At 38.6% G+C, this 19,959-nt stretch overlaps 1 protein-coding gene across 11 annotated transcripts in view; it reads left to right on the forward strand.

Moving 5' to 3' along the window:
• PTPRM (protein tyrosine phosphatase receptor type M) overlaps positions 1 to 19,959 on the forward strand; it is a 454,976-nt gene that overhangs the window by 425,911 nt on the left and 9,106 nt on the right. For all 11 annotated transcript variants that reach the window (XM_072327944.1, XM_072327945.1, XM_072327947.1 and 8 more), the window contains 7 exons: positions 8,262 to 8,378; positions 12,446 to 12,600; positions 12,816 to 12,951; positions 13,524 to 13,673; positions 14,161 to 14,334; positions 16,349 to 16,480; positions 19,533 to 19,658. In XM_072327944.1, the coding sequence (XP_072184045.1) occupies positions 8,262 to 8,378; positions 12,446 to 12,600; positions 12,816 to 12,951; positions 13,524 to 13,673; positions 14,161 to 14,334; positions 16,349 to 16,480; positions 19,533 to 19,658 (990 nt within the window). The remainder of the gene's footprint in view (positions 1 to 8,261; positions 8,379 to 12,445; positions 12,601 to 12,815; positions 12,952 to 13,523; positions 13,674 to 14,160; positions 14,335 to 16,348; positions 16,481 to 19,532; positions 19,659 to 19,959) is intronic.

Consider the following 19,959-nt stretch of genomic DNA (forward strand, 5'->3'; position numbering starts at 1 on the left):
ATGTTGATGGCTTTGATTCTTCGTGCTTAAAAATACAGGGTCTATGTGGAAGTGAGAAGACCCAAACAGTGGTAAAATGTAGCAACTGACAGGGAAGGAACATCTCCTTCAGGCTGGCTGGTTAAAAATCATTCTTTGTTTTAAGATAAAAATCTGTCAGAAAGAGAATTGTTCTTCACAAGAAAGAATCCATGTGGTCCCAGTCCTAAGCAGTTGTATGTGCTTTGGCCTTGAGAGCTCAGGATGAGCAATCTTGTTCAACGTTCAAGAGACAATTCTGAAGCAGATACAAATGTGTTTCCTGAAAAAAAACAAAATCCAAAATTCTTGATTGTTTTCAGATTCTCCTTATGGTATGTTTCTGTTATGGACAGACATTGTATATCCAAGAAAAATTGTCAAGTAAAGTCCTGTCCAAAAGCTCCACACGAAAAACATATTGCTAGAACCAAACAAAAACTTCATAAGCAATTTCAGCAGCATTAAAACTAACCCCATGCGAAATTCCCAACAGACTTACCACCTGTCCTTAGAATAAAACAGGATTCTTTTGATACAAACCTACTAGGAAGTTCACATTAATGTATTTTAAAGTTTTGAGAATGTTCACGCAGAAGAGCCCTCTAATGAATGAAGCTGAATTCAGACTGTATTTAAGATTCAGATCACCCATTACAGAGATATTGCAGAGGTTAAAACAGAGCAACTCTTTAACATGTCCAACAAATAGCATATTTGTATTTAGTATAAATGGAAGAACACTCTATATAATTGAAATTGCCTCTAAATGTGATAAGCTAAATTACTGACATTGGAGTTAGTTCAGGAGACTGGCATTAGTGCTCCCTAGGCGATGTGCCAGAGAGTTTATAAGCATACTACTGATGAAGATTTCATTTAAACTTTTCTCCTGAAAGAAAGAAAAAATAGTTTGTACATGAGAGGAAGAAAGCTTGCTGTATTAAAACCATCCTTAGCTCTATATAATTCCACTCTCACCTTCAAAAACTTATATCGTCATTCCCCATCTAGAAATGCTTTCATTCTAAAGCATGTTTATCTAGAACACCTGGGGACTTCTCTTAAGGTAAATACCTCATTACATATTTCATGGTATTGTTTTACTTTCACTGTAATTCCAGTATCTGTTGTTGGATGCGATAGAGATTATATAGTGCAGACTGTCAATGAAAATAAAGAAAACAATTGTAATTTGAAATTGTTGTTCATCTTTCAATTCAGTGTACCCCTCTAGTAGACAAAAGGGATTTCAGCTTTCTAGATTTCTAGCCAGAAATAACAAGTTGGCATCATTCCATTATGTGCAGCAGTGGACGAGCCCTTAGGGGAAAAAAAAAAAATGCTGCTGTTCTTTGGGAAGGAGAATGAAGGACTCTTTGCAGTCATTTAATAAAGATGTCCCTGGATTAGCGATGTTAACATCACCAAACAGGACAAGTGTTCAGCACTGTCCCACATTGCTCTCAACAGACATGGTTTCAGTTCTCAGTATTTCGGTGCTTCTTGTTTCCAGTAAAAGCTATGCCTGAGAGAGAGTTAATAAGCTGAGATGAGTGTCTTAACCTTCATTAGTCTGATTGAGGTAATACATTCTGAGAAATAAATAAGAGTGAGGATACACACACACATGGACCCATTGTTAGACTAGTTGCTCAAGTGCTGCTGAAGTGTAGGATGCAAATAAAAGTACAGTTTGCAAAGAGGTCTTCAAGGTTTCCCTTTGAAAATGGCTTCATCATTGTAGGGCTGCTCACCTCAGCAATCTTGTGAAATGAGTCTTTCTGTGAGGGAAGAAGTATCCTGGGAACACCAAAGCAGCTTGACTGTACCCAGTAGGGTAGCATGTAGAGCTCTCTAACCTGATATCAGATGATCAGATTTTAGATTCAAAAACAACCAGCTAACTCGGCAGTGCTCCTTGGCTCAACTTACGGCATGATTTTGTTCTTGGAACAGAAGCACGATTCAGTGCACAGGCTGTTCATCTCAACGCAGGCACATCAGGCTCTCGGAGCACAAGATTTGAGCACTGTGCCCATGATTTCACAGTTTTGTACAGGATTAAGACAGGCTTTGAGGAGCTCCAGCTAATCCTGTAACCATTCTTCATCTTGGCATAGAACCACCCTTCTTATGTGCTCTGTGCTCAGCCTTTCTTCCTCCGGGGCTGTACTAAAGTGCACTAATTTAGTCTTTTTTGATAACCAGCAGGAGACAAAATTGCCTAAACATAAGCAGTGAAATAGAAGCGATCCATATTCTTCTGTTTTTCTAGCAGATGAAGGCAGAAGCACTGCAAACAACTTTACCTTGAGTCACATTTACCCTAAAGCAATTCTCCCAGACTAATTCCATTTTATGGCCCAAGTATGGTCAACCCAGGCTGCTCAGTTGATGGTATACTAACAGTATATGGTGTTTTCATGAACAAATGGATTGTATTTATTCCCTCAGGTGGAAAGCAGTTAGTATAGATAACTCTTTTCGGCAGAAGCTGAATGAGAGTGCATCCACTGGGCAGCCAGTAGTAGTGTTAAGGCAGCACAGGGCAGCAGAAAGTGGTGAATGATATCAGCCCTGTGTCATTGCTGGGAGAAGTTAGGCTGGGCAAGTAAAATCCGTAGAGATCTTACCCTGTGGGAGCATTGAACCACAGAAAGACTTATGGCTGCCTTTTGTACAGACTCATTCATCTGTTGGTGCCAAACAGTGTTTTAAATGTTGTATTTCTCAATTCTCTTCCATACCCCATTTAGAAAAGTATAAAATGAAGTATAGATCAATTAACTGACTTGCTCTAAAGCAAAATGAAAAGAAAAGAATTGGATTTTGTCTTCAGTCGAAGGTGGGTTTATAACTAATAAAATGTTCTTCATCCCAGTACGCTTTTGTTTGAAAAGTATTTAAATAAAAATACTTCCAGTTATTGGATGTTCTTTTATTTCAAGTCAGCCAAATAAAAGTATATGATGTTATCCTACTTATATCTGCAAAACCTGTTAAAAGTTTTCACCAGTGAGCTCGCTTGGCTATTTCATTTTATACTCTGGAGGTTTCACTTCAAAATTTATGTCTGGTTTATCATCATTACTTAGTTTGGGATTAATTTTAAATTAGAATATATAATGCTGCTCTTCAGTAACCACAATCCTTGCAGTGCATAGCCAGTTATACCACCTTTTTGCTCAGACTATTTCAGAATCAAAGGAAACTGGAAACTCTGAATAATCATTGTTATTTAAACTCTTCTGTAGGAGCTGCAAAGTATTTTTCACAGCCAGCTCACATATTAATTCTGTAATATTCCTTCTATTCCAAACCTCTAAGTAAATGAATTACTGTCCTGGCTTTCATACTGCCTTTAGCTAGATGTGTCACATTGCCAAATGGCTAAATATACAGCTTCGGAAGTCACAATCTGTGTTCATTATCCGTCTACTGCCTGCATTGTTTGTTATATTTAGAAGTAGCAAGAACAAGTTTCCACCTTCATTTTTAATTCTTATTTTCTCACATTAGACTATTTTGTTGGGGGGTGGGAGTAGGGAGAGGTCAAAGCAGATAATCATATTCTCCAGATTTCTCAAATTATTAGTAAAATAAACATTTGGAACAAATGGACAGTGTACCTTGGGATGAATAGATTAAACCAGAGCATTTTCATTATGTCTCTGGCAATCACCCCTTTTATCTCATCGTGTGATGAACATCTGTATTTCTTGGCAGCGTGTTCGGATATAAATGTGGGGTGTATCTGAACAAACTCCCAATTATAGTTCTGCTCAGATGAGATTTCAGAATCATGTTTTCTACTTTGTGGCCGATATTTACTGTTATGGTAGCAACTGTGTGGAAAAAAAAAATCTAACACACTTAATATTCAGTTCTGGATTCATATATCAATTATTTAGCTAAACCTTCTGTTGGTAGATTTTTTTGTAAAATATGTATCAAATGTTTACAAAAAGGGAAAGAGATTCATAATGACACAGTAGGTAGAGTTGTGCTAAAAAGAGAAAATGAACAAACATATGTTACCAGCAGTGTTTCTCATATTTGATGAGAAATACCATATTCTATTTTGCTGCAATTGTCTTTCCCAGTACAAATAAAGGCCTCGGTCCAATAAACATTTCTAAGTGTAAGTTTAATTTACAGTCTTTACTCTAATTCTTTCTATAAGACCCTACCATATTTACTTGAGGAACCTTAGAGGAGATAGGAAACTGATCTTTAAGCATTTACTGAACTTTTGGCTCAGCAGAAGTCCATAGAGTTCCCACATCTACAGCACAGCACGTGCAACAGCAGAACAGAATGAGAACCAAAAGTACTTTAAAAAGCCAATTTTTTTGTTAAAGGGAGAAAAAAAAAAAAAAAAAAAGTTGTGTTTTCTTTTTCCTTACATCAAGTGGATCATTTACTGTTGGTCTGTGGCTATGACTGAGGTTCTGGCACCTTTCCCAACAGCTGTTACAGCCCCTATTCCACTTGGGAGAGTTTTCAGGAAATTGTGTTGTCATGGATCCTTCTGCTCTGCTCTAATCTGCTCCATGCCCCACATCCCCTGTGCTGCAGAGTATAAAGTCCCCTGTGGGCACAAGCTGCATGAGGCACAGAGGGCTATAACTTCTGTGCAACGTCGCCCAGAGCTTCCCTAATTACTCACTGGATCATCTTAAATAAGGTTTAAAAACAGGCGGAAGCAAATCCAACACTTGAGAAGAAGGTGGGTACTACTGTGCTCTTCTAAATCAGTCTTTCTAAATGTCCCCAGTTCTTACTCATAATCCAGACTGTCTAGACTTACGAAGTTAGAAACAGGCATGTTTTCCATCAAGGCTGAGCAATTTAATTCAGCCAGGGCTTTTTTTTTCTTTTCTTTTTTTTCCCCAATTGTTTATTTTACTAAACTAGAGCTGTTTTGTGGATGGCAGGCACCCATCAGAGAGAGACAAAGCTAAAGTTAGCAACAGGGAGACGTGCAGATGAGTAGTGCTGTTACCAGGATCACGGCAGCAGCTGCTTCCTTCAGACGTGTGCTGGCCGGGTTTGTGTGGTTCAGGTTCCACCTATGGAAAGGAGAAGGGAACAGGCAGGAAAAGGCAATTAGCTCTAGAGACACAGTTCTCATTGGGCTACTTCAAGCCAGGGGCAGTATGAATGGCCTTGTTCTTCATGCAGAGTCAAGAAATCAGCTTTAGTCATAGGTGGGGATTTCAAAGAGTTTCTGGCAGTTGCCATAAAAGGTCATTTTGCTGGCCTAGGGGAATTGAACTGTGTGAATTGTCTGGATCGTTTTAACAAAATAGACAAAACAATGTGCATTCAGTGTGTTTTGCTTAGCTTCTATTAGAAAGCCTTTGGAAATACATGCAAAAAGGATAAGATCTGAAAAGATATCAAGTAGATGCAACAACAGATAGCAGCAGCAGCTACTAACCTGCTTGCACCAACATTTAATGCTTTTGAACAGAATGTTCATTGCTTATAGCTGGTGGATGTGCTCTGGGGGTCAATATGTACTTGCCATAAATCCTGAGGTGTAGGAACTGGGACCCTGGGACTGCCCCTTGGTGTTCTAAGGAGCCGTAGAGGTGCTGCTGGTACAGGAGTGCTGAGTACTGTGATGACTTTTCCTGTGTCCCACCTTGAACATTTTCTATGTGGAAGGCAATTCTATTTACTGGTGTTTGCAAATTGTCCTGCAACTGTGCTGAACACCAGATTAAATATGAAGAAAAATGCGAAGACTTTTTTTCTTAGCCAATACCAATGTGGTTATTAGATCTGAAGACAAGCACAGAGGAATAAACAAAACCCTGCTTATTGCTGTCTGAACATCACGTCTGTTCTCTAGGAGCTTTCCAGTAGGAAAAAGTTGTTAGGATACTCATATAATTTTGTGGCAGTGAGACAGGCCTCACAAGCGTGCTGTTGGGATAAAGCCTTTACAGATGAAAAGTACCTGAATATGCTGCTGTATTCTTCCATCCCTTTACTCAGTTCTCTTCCAAGTTAAATTTTATCCTGAGAAAAAGTCAGAGAAGCAGTCAGAAGTACTGGCACGGTCCTAATCAACATCTAAGGTTACCATTCTGTGTTGCCAGTTTAACGTAGCAAGACCTACCTTCTGTCCAGACGCTAAGGAAGGGTTGTAGGTGGTGGTTGGTTACTCACAGGAAACAATTTCTGATAAAGCCTTTTCTCCTGCCTAGCAGGACGGGGTTCATCTCTGCATGATTTTTTACATACTGAACCTGCAGTTCATAGAAATAAGTCATTTTATAGACATGTTTTATAGTTTTCTCTCTGTGTCTATATTCATGTGCTTCAGTTTTAGCTTTTATTCAGTTTTACTAGACTAGACATGATAGTAGTCCAAATATTTTGTCATGAAAATAGATTTGAAAAATACTCTGGTAGTTGTTGAATGTTTTTACAGGTTTTTTTGTATCAGTTTTCCATTCAAAATTTGAAGTTAGTTTTTTTGACCCAACAAATTTAAGTGTATACTTAAGCAAACCAGTAGATTTACATGTACTGAAAGATCAGTTTAATTTTTTTCCTTCAATAAGAGAGAAGATATTATGCATCAGATGTGTAACAGATGCTACTCCTTGCCCGTGCTGCACTACTGGACAACGGCCAGGTGCAGTGATGATAATATAGCTATTACCGTGATAGAGCAGAATAAAACAGACATATCAGCAATGTGTTTGCTTCCACACCCAGCACCTTGTCCACCCAAATGAGGAGGAGGAGGAGATAATTCCTACCTGCATAAAATATCTGCATCAAAATATAGAATCCCCACCGCAACTCATGCTTCTTTTTTGAATGCATTAAATATTGTGAAGTCCATCCTATCTAGATCACACCAGAGCTCAGAAAATCTTTAATACAATTTACAAAGCCATCTTTTCCATTTTTCCATCTTTTTCCATTTATGAAATGGACTTGGAGGTATTGGTGGATGAAAATCTGCACATAATCTGGGAATGTGCGCTTGTAATTCAGAAAGATGATAGTATCCTGGGCTGCACAGAGATGGCCAGGAGGACGGTGATGGAGGGGATTGTTTCATGAGGCCCCACCCTAAGTACTGTGTTCAACATTGTGTCCCCAGCATATGAAGGACGTGGATCTGTTATAGTGGTTCCAGAGGATGACGACAAGAATGATCAGAGAGCTGGAGTACCTCTCTTGTGAAGAAGGGCTACGGGTTGGAGTTGTTCAGCTTAGAGAAGTGGAGGCCACAGGGAAATTTTATTGCAGCCTTCCAGTATCTAATGGAGGCCTGCAAGTGTGCTTGATAAGGCCTCTATCAGAGAGTGTAGTGTAAGTGACAAGAGGTAATGGTTTTAAAGTGAAAGAGAGTAGATTTAGATTAGATGATTAGAGGGAAGAGATTGTGCTGAGGATAATGAGGTACTGGCTCAGGCTGCCCAGAGAATCTGTGGATGCCCCCAATCCTGGAAGTACTCAAGGCCAAGCTACCTGAAAGGAGGTCATCTCACCTAACCTTAGCCATCAAAAAGCCAAACTCCTAGTCTAAAGTAATGTCTAAACTCTTGTCACAGTCAACAAAAATAAAGGCATTTCTAGGAGGTATTCGTCCTAGCCATCCTAATTTGAGCTAAACGAGACGAAGCCTGCCAACAGTGTTTGGTGCCACCTGGGAAATCAGTATTAAAACCCAGAAATAAAATTTATCTCTTGACTTGGTGTGTTGAGTTTTGCCATCGGACCTCGTAGTAGTTCCTTTGGAAGATTAATCTGAGAAAACAGATAGTTCTCTAACAGTAGAGAAGATCCATCCTGTCTGAAAAGCACATTTTCATTTTAGAAGGTAGGTGGTATTTTTGAATCAGATCAATACCTTAAAATGTATGGGAAAAAAGCTTTTCACATTAGTTATCCTTCTGCACATTTACTCCCAGTTGGAAAGCTTAGGAAGTGAGCAGTTTCTGTAACTGAGTTATGCACAATGTAAATATTTCTTGTGCTTATACGAATTCGCCTTACTCTACTAATCGCAACACAAATCTCACCTGCAACACAAAAATGCTGTGTTAAAAAAAGAGCTCCCTTAAGCATGAATTATTCCTGTGTGTAAAACTGTGAATCTTTTGCTCATAGTCGTATTTTAAAATGTAAGTCACTGCAAAGAATATAGAGTAGAGTCAGTGTGAACCTTCTAAAATAAATGAACCTTAATTTCTTTTGTGTTTTTAAAGGTTAAGTGCTGCAAATACTGGCCAGATGACACAGAGATATATAAAGACATTAAAGTTACCCTAATAGAAACAGAGCTCCTGGCTGAATATGTGATTCGAACATTTGCAGTAGAAAAGGTAAGTATCGGCATTCACTTTTCTTTAGAAAGGTGGTGGCTGCTTAAATAACCGAACACATTCAGCAAAGGAAAGTTAAATTTGTGACCTGTTGTGCGGGTTTATGTAGCAGTTTTTTGGGTAAACGGCCAGCGCCCTCTTATGGTACATTATATTTTTCTTCAGAGGCAGCCACTCTGCCTTTTCCATCAGCCCTGGCCACTGACTTAGAAAAGTGATGTTCCTTGCCCAGAAGAAATCGAAGCCTCCCTCCCACCAATCAATTGAAAAACACATTCGTGCTGTTTTCCCATCTTAAGCTCACTGCAATCATTTTCTGTCTGTACCAGAGGCTGCAGGCAGCATTATTCAGAAGCCCATGGCTTTGAATCTGTTGGACCGGTGCGTTCCTGGTCAGCAGAGAGACATTTCTGAAACAAACTAATCTGTCTTTTCAAAGCAGTTTCATTTTTAACGCAGAATCCATCTTATGTAGAGTTCCAATCAGTGCATTGCATTGCTGTTTATCAGAACAGTGCTGTGATTTGGTGCTCACTGGACCTTACAGCTCTCTCAAACAGCTTATAACATATGGATAACATACAGTTGGTAAATAGAGTACCTACTGAAAGTGAAAACAAGCAGGGTTATTTAATGTGGAAGTGTTTGCCATTTAGTGTCAATTCACATTTTTATTCACACGTTTCTTTAAAGAACGGAAGTGTTTTTATTCTATCCATCAAAACGTATTTGAGTTGCAGAACAAAGAGGAAAGCACCCCTTTAGAAGACTTGATATTCCTAATGGCGTATTGAAGTAATGTTGCCTCAGTATCTACATGAGTAATCTTTAAACTAACTGTGTTAGAAAACAGCCTTTGATTTAGTTTCAGTACCTGGGATATACTGCTGCTCTCTAACAATGAAATAGTGTCCAATTGGTGCTGAAGAACTTAATTTTTTTGCATCAAAGAATCCTGCAGCCAGGTAGATGAAACTACCCAAAAAATGGCCCAACAGGGTCTCAGTACATAACATTCTCAGTAACAAAGGAATTTGTTTTTCTCCTGTTTTATTCTTCAATCAATACAGCAACCTGAGGGTAATGATTATAGAATTATACAGTTTGAATGAGCTGAAATATTGTATCATGCTTACCACTATGCATACAGTACATTGAATTTGCTCAAGTCTGTTGTTTCCTTGCATTTAGATATTTTTAATAAACAGATGAGAAAGGGTGGCTGTACTTTGAAGTAGATGAGGCACTCATTGATTTCTATTCTGCAAATTTTAAGCCGTGCTTTGATGTTAGCTTTTCACTTCTTAACTGGGACTGGAAAAAAAGACCTAGAGGATTTTACAGTTGATATAACCAAACTGTCTTGAATAAATGCATTAATGCAGATAGAGCTAAAAGACGCTAAACATTTTATTTCTTAAAAAAAAAGAAAAAAAAATGAAAAAGAAAGAAAAAAATCTCCATCTGAAAAGGTTCCATTTATATACTGCTTTTTAATAGTTGGTAGTTTTTTAGTAAGCCTCTGAAAGCAGTGTCAGTGTAGTCTGAGTACCGTGCATTTGGTTTTACCCTATTTTCCATACACTTTAACTCTATCTAACTTCAGGAGAAGGGTAGCACAATGCAGGTTACCCAGGAATGTTGTGAAATTGTCATTCTTGGAGATCTTCAGGGCTCAGCTAGGCTAAACCACTGTTCTAGTTTTGCCAAATACTTATTCTGGCCAAGAAGCTGGAGACCTCAAGAGATTTCCCTCTTATCATCTTTCCTATTTTTGGATCAACATTCTCATATCTTCTTATCAAATAAAATTTAGAGGTTGCTTAATTTGGAGATGATAAATTGATTGGTTCTCTTTTTTTCTTTTTCTTTTTTCTTTTTCTTTTTTTTTTTTTTTTTAATAGCTATTCAGTAATTATGGAGAAGTGGGGGGATAATACAGAGAAAATTGATGGAGCATTTACACTCTGTTTCTGGAGAACACTTTCCAGTGTTGTGCACATAAGCAGTTCCTGGAATTACAGCACAATAGTTAACTCAGATGAATTACACAAACAGTAACATACAGAAACACCATAAGTACTTGTTGGATTAAGGTCTACATTTTTTAACATCCTGAGGTTTGTTAGCCATATACACCATTTTCTGTTTATTTCGGGAGAAAGAGAGAAAAATGTGATGTTTCCAAGCTGAGCATATGCTTCTATGATTCGTGCAGTTGTGCTGCTATTTTGAGTTTTGAAACCAGCAGGGAAGCTACAGACATGAAAATCATTCTTTTGTGTAGGTATAATAAGCAAGCTCATCATAAAAGTACCCCAAATGCAAAATCTTTTCTTAGTTGAGTGTTACCAGCAATGATAGACAGAAATACAGTCGGCATGACAGACAGCGTTCTCGAAACTAATGCAGAAGATACACAGTACATGTTCTCATCCATGTGACACATTATTTTGGAGGGACATTTTGTATTTTGTAAATTACTTGGAAATCAAGACTGTCTACATCATGAAAAATGTGTGTAGGGTATTCTTTTCGGTCCCTGATTTCTATAGTCATGGCATTACTTTTTTGGAATGGAAACTTTGTTGCTTGTTGATTGTGGGCAGTTGTTATGGGCAATATGAAAGCGTTTGGGACATGGATAGTCCACCTACACACAGCTATTTACAGATTTGGAGGCCATGCCTATATTAGCAAAGAAAAATCTGTTAACTAACATATTCTGAAATCCTCAAAATACAAAGACCAAATTGTATTTGAATGCATTTTTTGTAAAATACAAATTACTTTGCTCCTGAGCTTCCATATGTTTCAAAATTGATCTTTAGAATATAAGGCCAATCCTTTTGCAAGGATGTGGTCCCTTCACTGCACACCAGTGCTGCACACTCTCTTCATCTTATTCCTTGCCAGCTTTTCTGTGCCACGGTTTCTATGAAGTATGAGAATGGTTATTCCTCTGAGCAGACCTGAGTCAGAGCTCCAAGATATACCACAGCTCACTCCCTTCCAGTTGCACTGGCATGGCCAAGATTTCTCAACCATTAACAATCCCTGAGTCTTTTAGCTTGCATGCTAGCAATAAATTAGGGAGTTTATATTACTTTATTACACAAGGAAAATTACACCTTTTATATGCAAACAGGAACAAGACAGGAAATACATCCTTAAGAAGAAAAAGTGTAAACCACTGGTTATTAATATCATTGACATTTCGTCCAGCCTGGAGATGATATGTCATAATTTTGCTGTTTGCTTATGAAATATGTATGATGGCCTCTGGTGTGTAGATTTCTAATGAGAATAAAATACTGGCAGCTACATTTTTAGAGGGGGAAGAGGAAATACAAGCACTAAGAAAATCATACTTCTCATACGCACCTTTAATATCCCGACTGCTCCAGAAATTCACATGGGAAATTACTTATACGATTTGCTCATTCATACCTGTCTTGCCATATCCATGTCCTTGCAGACTGTGGTAAATCGCTCAAAGGGTAGGCATGCGGAGGTCTACACATGCAGCCCCTACAACAGGAGGTGAAAAAGGCTTTCATTACTATTCAGCTGTTTCTTTCAAACCAATGAAGGAGACAAATGATAAGGAAAATTATGCTGAAATTCTAGTCGCTGGAAGTCAGCAGCAAATCTCCTGTGGAGAGTAGTCAGGGAACAAATTCATCAGTGCTAAATATTCGTGGCCTTGCTGTTGACCTGTTTGTTGATCATAGCCTGCTTCTTAAGGCTGCAGTCTTCAAAGCAACCTAGTGCTTAAAATATGGAGATGAGTCTCTATCTTGTTGCTAGACACTTCTAAACAATCGAGTGCTAAATCACTGTATTTTCTTGTAAGGCTTTGAAGTCAGTTGATACATGACCTGTGCACTTGCTCTTCAGCTATCAGAAAGCTTTCCAGCAGTCTTGTCCAGATGTGGTTGTTGGCAGGGGGCAGATGTTTCTCAGCAGAGGTCAGGTTATGAGAGCTACATTCTTATGATGCCTCTTCTCCAATTTCTTTCATATTCCACCTTGTTTTTCTTTTTCAACCCTGGCCTTTTGAACAGAGAGGTGCTCATGAGATTCGAGAAATTCGTCAGTTTCATTTCACTGGTTGGCCAGACCACGGCGTGCCGTACCATGCGACAGGCCTGCTGGGGTTTGTGCGGCAGGTCAAGTCCAAGAGCCCACCAAACGCCGGACCTCTGGTGGTTCACTGCAGGTAGGCAGAACACAAATCTCTATGTTGTGTTGTCCACTGAACTCAGAACATACTTCTGCTTCTCGTATCCCATGTGGTCCCCACACAAGTTGGTGAAGCCACTCTGATCGCAATAACTTTCTACCTGGCATACAAATTAATGGCAAAACTGATTCTGGAACTTTACATTTTCCAGTGAACTGATGCAGATTAATTGTGCTCTTCTTTTACTTTAGTGCTGGTGCTGGCAGAACCGGGTGCTTCATCGTTATTGACATCATGCTAGATATGGCAGAAAGAGAAGGTGTTGTAGACATATACAATTGTGTGCGAGAGCTTCGATCTCGGAGAGTTAACATGGTGCAGACAGAGGTATTGTTGATCTTCTGGATTACTGCCTTATGCTTTGCAATCAAAAGTATTATTCTAACCCATAAATCTAGAGCCCTTTGCTACAAGCCCTATCCTATAGGTAGTTTATTCGGTGACATGCAGAAAAATAATCCACACAGAAGCTTGTGGAGCCGTTGCCCAAACAAGGCCACTGTTATGCTGCAATGGTTTGTTAAATAAAAGAAACTCATGAGTGTTTCCTCTTTAGAGAGCATTTATTGTGGAGTGCATCTTGCTGAGGCTCAGTTATGTGATAACCAACAGAACTGTGCAAAGGAATGAGGAAAACAGGAATAGTCACAGATATATGACCTTACTGTACTTCTGTTTGTAATTGTAACTAGTTTCAGTCAATCCTTTTATATTCTTTCCTAAGTGAATGGGATGAAGTTTTGTGAACTGGTGAACTGCAGAGGTTCTGTCTGGTCTTTCTTTAGTGGGTGTAAAGTTGGTGAGAATTAATGGGCTAACCATATTAGGTGTTATTATTTATTTACCAAGTTACTAATAGCATAGTCTCACTTCAATAATTATTTTAATTGCTTTACCAGGAACAGTATGTATTTATCCATGATGCTATCCTGGAAGCCTGTCTTTGTGGAGACACATCTATTCCAGCTTCTCAAGTTAGGTCTGCTTACTATGAAATGAATAAACTGGATCCTCAAACTAACTCCAGCCAGATCAAAGAGGAATTTAGGGTAAGTTGTTGCTATACAATTCCTACCTAATATACCTAGAAGCTATGCAATTCAGCAATACAAAGGCTTCTTATAAAGTCCTGGTTTACAACCACGTGAATTTAGGGCCAGCCCTGGGGGATGAAAGACTGCAAAAAAATTAAAAAAGAGAGTATAACCTGTCACTAATTGCTGTTGAGTTATACTAAATCAACAGAGACAACAATGGGATAGTAGTAAAATCTTCTTTTCACTCCAAGGATGTATGTCAATTCCCTTGATGTCCTTGATCCAGAAAACTGGTTACTCTGCATTTGTCTTTGAGGCTGTTCTTCAGATATGTTTGCTTCCAGGATTCTTGCTTCCAAACCCCACTGACTGTGATTTGTTTTCATTTCTCTTCATTCTGACTCCTGCTGAAACTGAACGGCGACTTGATCTAAAGTATTTTGGGACGCTTTCACTGCTGTGTTAATTTCTCTGTTGTGTTGTTTACTCTTTTTGAAAGACGTTAAATATGGTGACTCCAACACTGCGTGTGGAAGACTGCAGTATAGCACTTTTACCGCGCAATCATGAAAAGAATCGCTGTATGGATGTCCTGCCTCCAGACAGATGCCTGCCTTTCCTCATAACGATAGATGGGGAGAGCAGCAACTACATTAATGCTGCACTGATGGATGTAAGTCTCCTCCACATCATTACTAATAAAAAGGGAGTAAGGAGCCCTCCAAACTGAGCAGTGCCAGAAAGTAGAGTCAGCACAAGGCTGAAATCCTTCTAGCTTGTTTTCCAAAAACATGGCACAAAATCTTTAAGCTCCCAAGTACGTTTAGGATCACACATATGTTATGTCAAAGCCAAGGTTCCAAAGCCATGCTTAGAGAGCAAGTCAGGGAGTTTTGATAAATTAAATGTGTCTAGATTTCTCCCTAGTGCTTGAATTTTTAACCATCTGGCCTAGAAAAAAATGAGTTACCTATTAAGACACTAAGACAGTTAAATGGGATAATACAGTTTGCAGCAATATTTCAGTTCCCTTTGTTTCTAATTTAAGAAGTAATTAACAAAAAAAATAATTGTCTGTCAGCACAAGATAATACACAAGCCATTACTTCAGTCTTTCTGTTTATTTCTGTATGAATGGATGGTTCCTCTTCATGTGTGTATGCATTTTTTTCCTAATGCGTCTCGAGTAATTCTAATTCTGCTAATAGAATATCAGTAAAAAGACACTTAAACCTCCTTCAGAGTGTAGATATTTATAGCCCATCTTTTACAATTTAGAGCTATAGCAATTACGGTTGTCACACACACATAAACAACACGAAAGCAGAGGTTAGAAAAGAATGAACACATTGTAAATGGCCTTTTTGAAAAGTGAAGCTAGAGTAACAACAGTTTAGAGCAGTTGTTGCATTTCTTTCCTTCCAAGTTCTCAAAGCGTTTTCCTAATATAAGCCTAAGTTCAAAACTCTTCTGTGAAAATAAAAGTGTATTATCTTTTTATTGATCTATGTTGAGAAACTCAGGGCAACAGTTTAAGTGACTTCTCTTGGTTCTCACTGAAAGTAAGCCTATTATACACTCATATTAGAACAGTGCTTCCTTGGTCTGTGATTTACAATCTTGCCATTATGTGGTCTTCTTACTGGAGGGTTCAGTGTGGTTTTGTTCTGTGAATTAAGTACTGCCTTAGTATCTGCTTTGAAAATACTTGATTCCTGAAACACTTGGAAAATGCTTCATTCTTGAGACAGTGAGTTGATTCCAAAAACATATCTGGGCCAAAGGCTCCAAGGCTCGCTTTCCATCCAAAGCACATGCAGTATCCCTTCAGTGAAGGACAAGAGCATTTGTTCTTCCCTCTCAACTTTCAGTCTCACACAGGCAAGGTGCTGAATCTCTGTGTGAAAACTGCACCTCAGGCTGAGATGCAGTTGGATCACCTCACATATGAACATTTAAATAAGCTCACTTCAAGAAAAAGTGGTAGCCAGCACAGTTTTCATTACTCAGTATCTGGTCATTGAAGGTGTGTAGAGGCCTTCCTGTCCTCCTTGGAGGCAAGGACAGCCCCTGCCAACCTTTGCCCTGGGATGGCCACGCTGGCCTATAACACTCAGGAGGACCGACATGAAAATGTGAGTACAAGATTCACAGTTCAACTGTTCCACCAACAGCATAGCAGTGTGATCTGACTGAGAAAAAAAAAGCCAAAAACGTCAAAATGTATCCCCTGGGTATCTTCCCTTCTGTCGCATAGACCAGAATTTGAACAGTGTTTCTGGAAAAATAAGTAGATGATGCTTCCTTTCATAGGAATAATTCAAATTAGCAGCTCAGTGCAGATGGCCAAGATTAATCTGTCCATTAGCAGCTCAAAACAAAACTGTTGCTCAAAATTTTGTAGGAGTCGCATCGGAGGGAAAAACCTCAGATGATTTTCTCCTAGGCCTGGGGCATAAAATAAGTTTCAGAAATATAACATCAGCAGAAGTTATGTTCAGTTTATTAATTTTCAAGCATGTAAGATCTCAGAAAAGACCTGAAAATAATGAATAAATGATATGGAAAAGAGAAATAATGTCTTCAGTCCTCAAGTTTTGAGATTATTACTGGCATTCTACTAAATGAGCTTTTTTTTTTTTTCTCCTACCGTTCTTCTTTAACCATCTCTTGTTATTTCTTTGCAGAGCTACAAGCAACCATCAGCCTTTATAGTTACGCAGCATCCCTTGCCAAATACTGTCAAAGATTTCTGGAGGCTGGTCCTAGATTATCACTGCACTTCAATAGTTATGCTGAATGACGTGGATCCAGCACAAGTAAGTCCAAACGCTTCTATTTGACAGAGAAATGCCAGTGCCTCAGCATCGCAGCATGCGTGTGTTTCAGTACAGCTTTAGGATGTAATTAGTTGTATAAAACAACATTAAATACTAACACATTAAAAAATTGATTTGTAGCTTGCGGATACGCATAGGGAAGGAGGAATAAATCAGAGCATCAGCAGCTTCTCCACCAAAATGTTAATGCCCACACACATAAGTATATGCAACCATAATTTATTCTGATAGGAAAGCATACTCTGAGAAGAGCTGTTAAAAGCCAGAACCTTTTGGTTGTAGGTTTTTTACTCAGGTCTGAAGCACACTCATTGCCAAAAGTCACAAACAAAAGTCAGCAGCTCCCCTTTGGTTTGCGTGGGACAGGTTGGTGACCTTGGTCTGTGAGCAGGGATGGGTGTTCCCAGCCTGAAATCTGTGCTGTCTTTGGCACAAGATTACATTGTTAGGAGATAAAAACTGAACAGTGCTGGACACTAAGCATCCTCTGGATGAGCAAACAGGACAAAGGAGTATATAGGGGAACCTTACAACAGAGTAGCGCAATACTGTACATGTTCTTTAGAAAACTGGAAAACCATACATACTGGCTTGGCAATTTAATCACTAGCATTGATCACTGAGCATCCCAGAGCCTGGTTTGCTACTGTGCAATTCCACATTTTTGTACAGGGATCATTCCCTTGTTATCAACACAGCCCTCTGCTGGAACAAAGTGGTGGTAATCTGGATCCTTAATATTTGCTAATTATTGGAAAAGATAACATCAATTGTTATTTTTTATACAGCAGATCACTTGCCATGTTTGTTCTTTATATGATCGGGAATCTTTTAGCTTTATTGAATATTTTTCGTACTCGGAAAAATGTCTTCTTTATTTCCTTTTAACCTGAAGAATTTGTTCTAAAAGCATACTAATCTTCAGTTTGGTCTTTCAATGGAAGTGTAGGAATTCCACACACTGTTTTAAAGACTTAACTGTCTACAGGGAGAAAAATAGAAATGAAAGACAAAACTTTTATTCATGAGTCTAAGATTATTTTCTGAGTGAATAAGGAGGGACTCAGGGGAGTCAGACTGTGAGGGACTGGAGAACAGAGTTCTTTTAATTTGTGGGCTGTGTTTTGAATTTACAATAGTGCACAGCTATTTCAAGCATTTATTAGCCTCACAGGCTTTTAAAAGCTATTGGGATATGCGGTTAATACACCTGCCTCTGCAGCATGTTAAACCTTTTCCCTCTAATGTGAGTAAAAATCTTTTCATTAGGAATAAATCTGAAAGCCCCCAGAGCAAACGAGAGTGGAGAGAGGGCAGAGTTTATTAAAAACGCGCATTACATTCAGATCTATTAATAATTACCGTTATCATTATTATTTATGTATATATGAAGTGTTTACATTTCTGTTTAGATATTACAATTCATCTGGATGGTTGCACTCTGTTGGGAAATGAAATTCAGCCCTTCAAAGAGGCTCTGACTTAAAGAGAGTCGCTGGCATCACACGCATGCAAAATGCTCAGACCTAAATGCTTTTGGATTTCTTTAGAACTTGAAAATCTTGGCTTCCGAAAACAGCTCTGGCAAACGGCTCTGTTTATTATCATCTAAGCATTTCTCAAAGATCTGTTTGAACAGTATTGCTATGTATTTGAAAGACGCATACTAAATTGTGCATACGTTCTGTGATCTGAGCGCTGGCATTTGCATTAGTTGCATGCATGTCAGTATTGTATTCTGCTATCCTGCACACTAGTGTATTTCATAATAAAAAAATATGTAAGATTCAGGCAATATTTGGAAAGCAGTTTGCTCAGCAGACTGAATCATGTGGGGATTTTAAAATAAATTAAAATATATTTTCCAACTTGAAAATTCTGTTCTTAACTCATTAAAGTGAACCTCGGCAAATCAGACTCTGTTCTTTTTTTAATTGATGTAGTAAATGATTATGTTTTCCTAAAATGTAGTCATCTCCAAATGGCTTTTTTTGAGGAATAAGTGTTATAAGAAATGCAAAACAACATCTGGAGGAGATGTGATTTGTCAACTCTGCTCTGGATCACCAACAGCAATGCAGCAGAATGAGGACCACAGCTGTTTTACCAAATGAAATAAAGTTTCAAATATGAGATCAATGATTCTGCAGGCAAACAAAATTTCATGAGTTCGTGCTTAATTTTGGTGAATGCTTGCAAAAGCTGTCTGCTTGAACTACTCTAGGTATCTCTGAAAATAAATCATCAAGGTTTTTATGGAGGAAATTGATAAGCAAAGTGTAGCTTCAAATATCTCCAAGCAAAGTGTTATTTTAATCTTTAAAAGAGAGAGGATAATTGGTTCCAGGACAGAGCCATCATGGTTTTATTAGACAGTAAAACTGCAGGATAATGCTAATGCTGCTTTGTGATCTTTAGATACCTGGAAGTAATGTTATCTGAGCACTAAGGGATAAGTACTATTTCCAAGTGGCATTCATAAAATGCTATTAAGCAGTTGCTGAAAATGAACCTATATAACAACCTATATAATGCCAATATCACCAGTCACAGATGAGACAGGTCTGAAAGTTAGATCTTGAGTTTTGAGACTTGGCAAACTCTTTGTAGTACAGAGCCCACATTTTGTTGTTGCTTGAATTATTAACTTTTTTTTCAGACAGTTGAAAATACCAGGCCTTTGGTCTTAGGTTTTGTATTTTCTCCAAGATCGGGTAATATTCAACAGCATCCCCCTGTCCTGTCATACCATACTGTAGAATTGATGCTGAGCGTCAGAAATATGTTTCTCCAAATGGTGAGCAGAGCAGCAAGCCATAACATGTTCAGCAAAGTAAAAAGGTGTTTGTTGAAATTTGTTCTGCTCAGGTAAAATCAGAGAGCTTGAAAATAGTGAAAGACAGTGCATTGTATATTTTTTATAGAAACTGTGTAAGAATTTCTGCGATGAAAGTAGCACAATCTATCTAAAAACTGTATATTGAGGCAGTGTTAAATGAGAAGTAATTAACTGTGCTTTTTGTGTTTGTAGTTGTGTCCTCAATACTGGCCAGAAAACGGAGTACATCGACATGGTCCTATTCAGGTGGAGTTTGTATCAGCTGATTTAGAAGAAGACATCATCAGCCGGATATTCCGAATTTATAATGCAGCCAGAGTAAGGACGTTACTTGCAAGACAATTCTGCCTCAGTGATTGAGCTGACTCTATCTGAGTCACACAAAAAAGAATTCACATAAAGCCATTCTCATTTTTCAGCCTATTTATGGAATCATAGAATCATTAAGGTTGGAAAAGACCTCTAAGGTCATCCAGTCCAACCATGAACCCTACTACTCCCACTGACCACGTCCCTCAGTGCTACATCCACATGGTTTGAACACCTCCATGGACGGTGACTCCACCACCTCCCTGGGCAGCCTGTGCCGCTGCTTCACCGCTCTTTCTGAGAAGAATTT

Source organism: Excalfactoria chinensis, chromosome 2, assembly GCF_039878825.1.
Source record: "Excalfactoria chinensis isolate bCotChi1 chromosome 2, bCotChi1.hap2, whole genome shotgun sequence".
Classification (NCBI taxonomy): Eukaryota; Metazoa; Chordata; class Aves; order Galliformes; family Phasianidae; genus Excalfactoria; species Excalfactoria chinensis.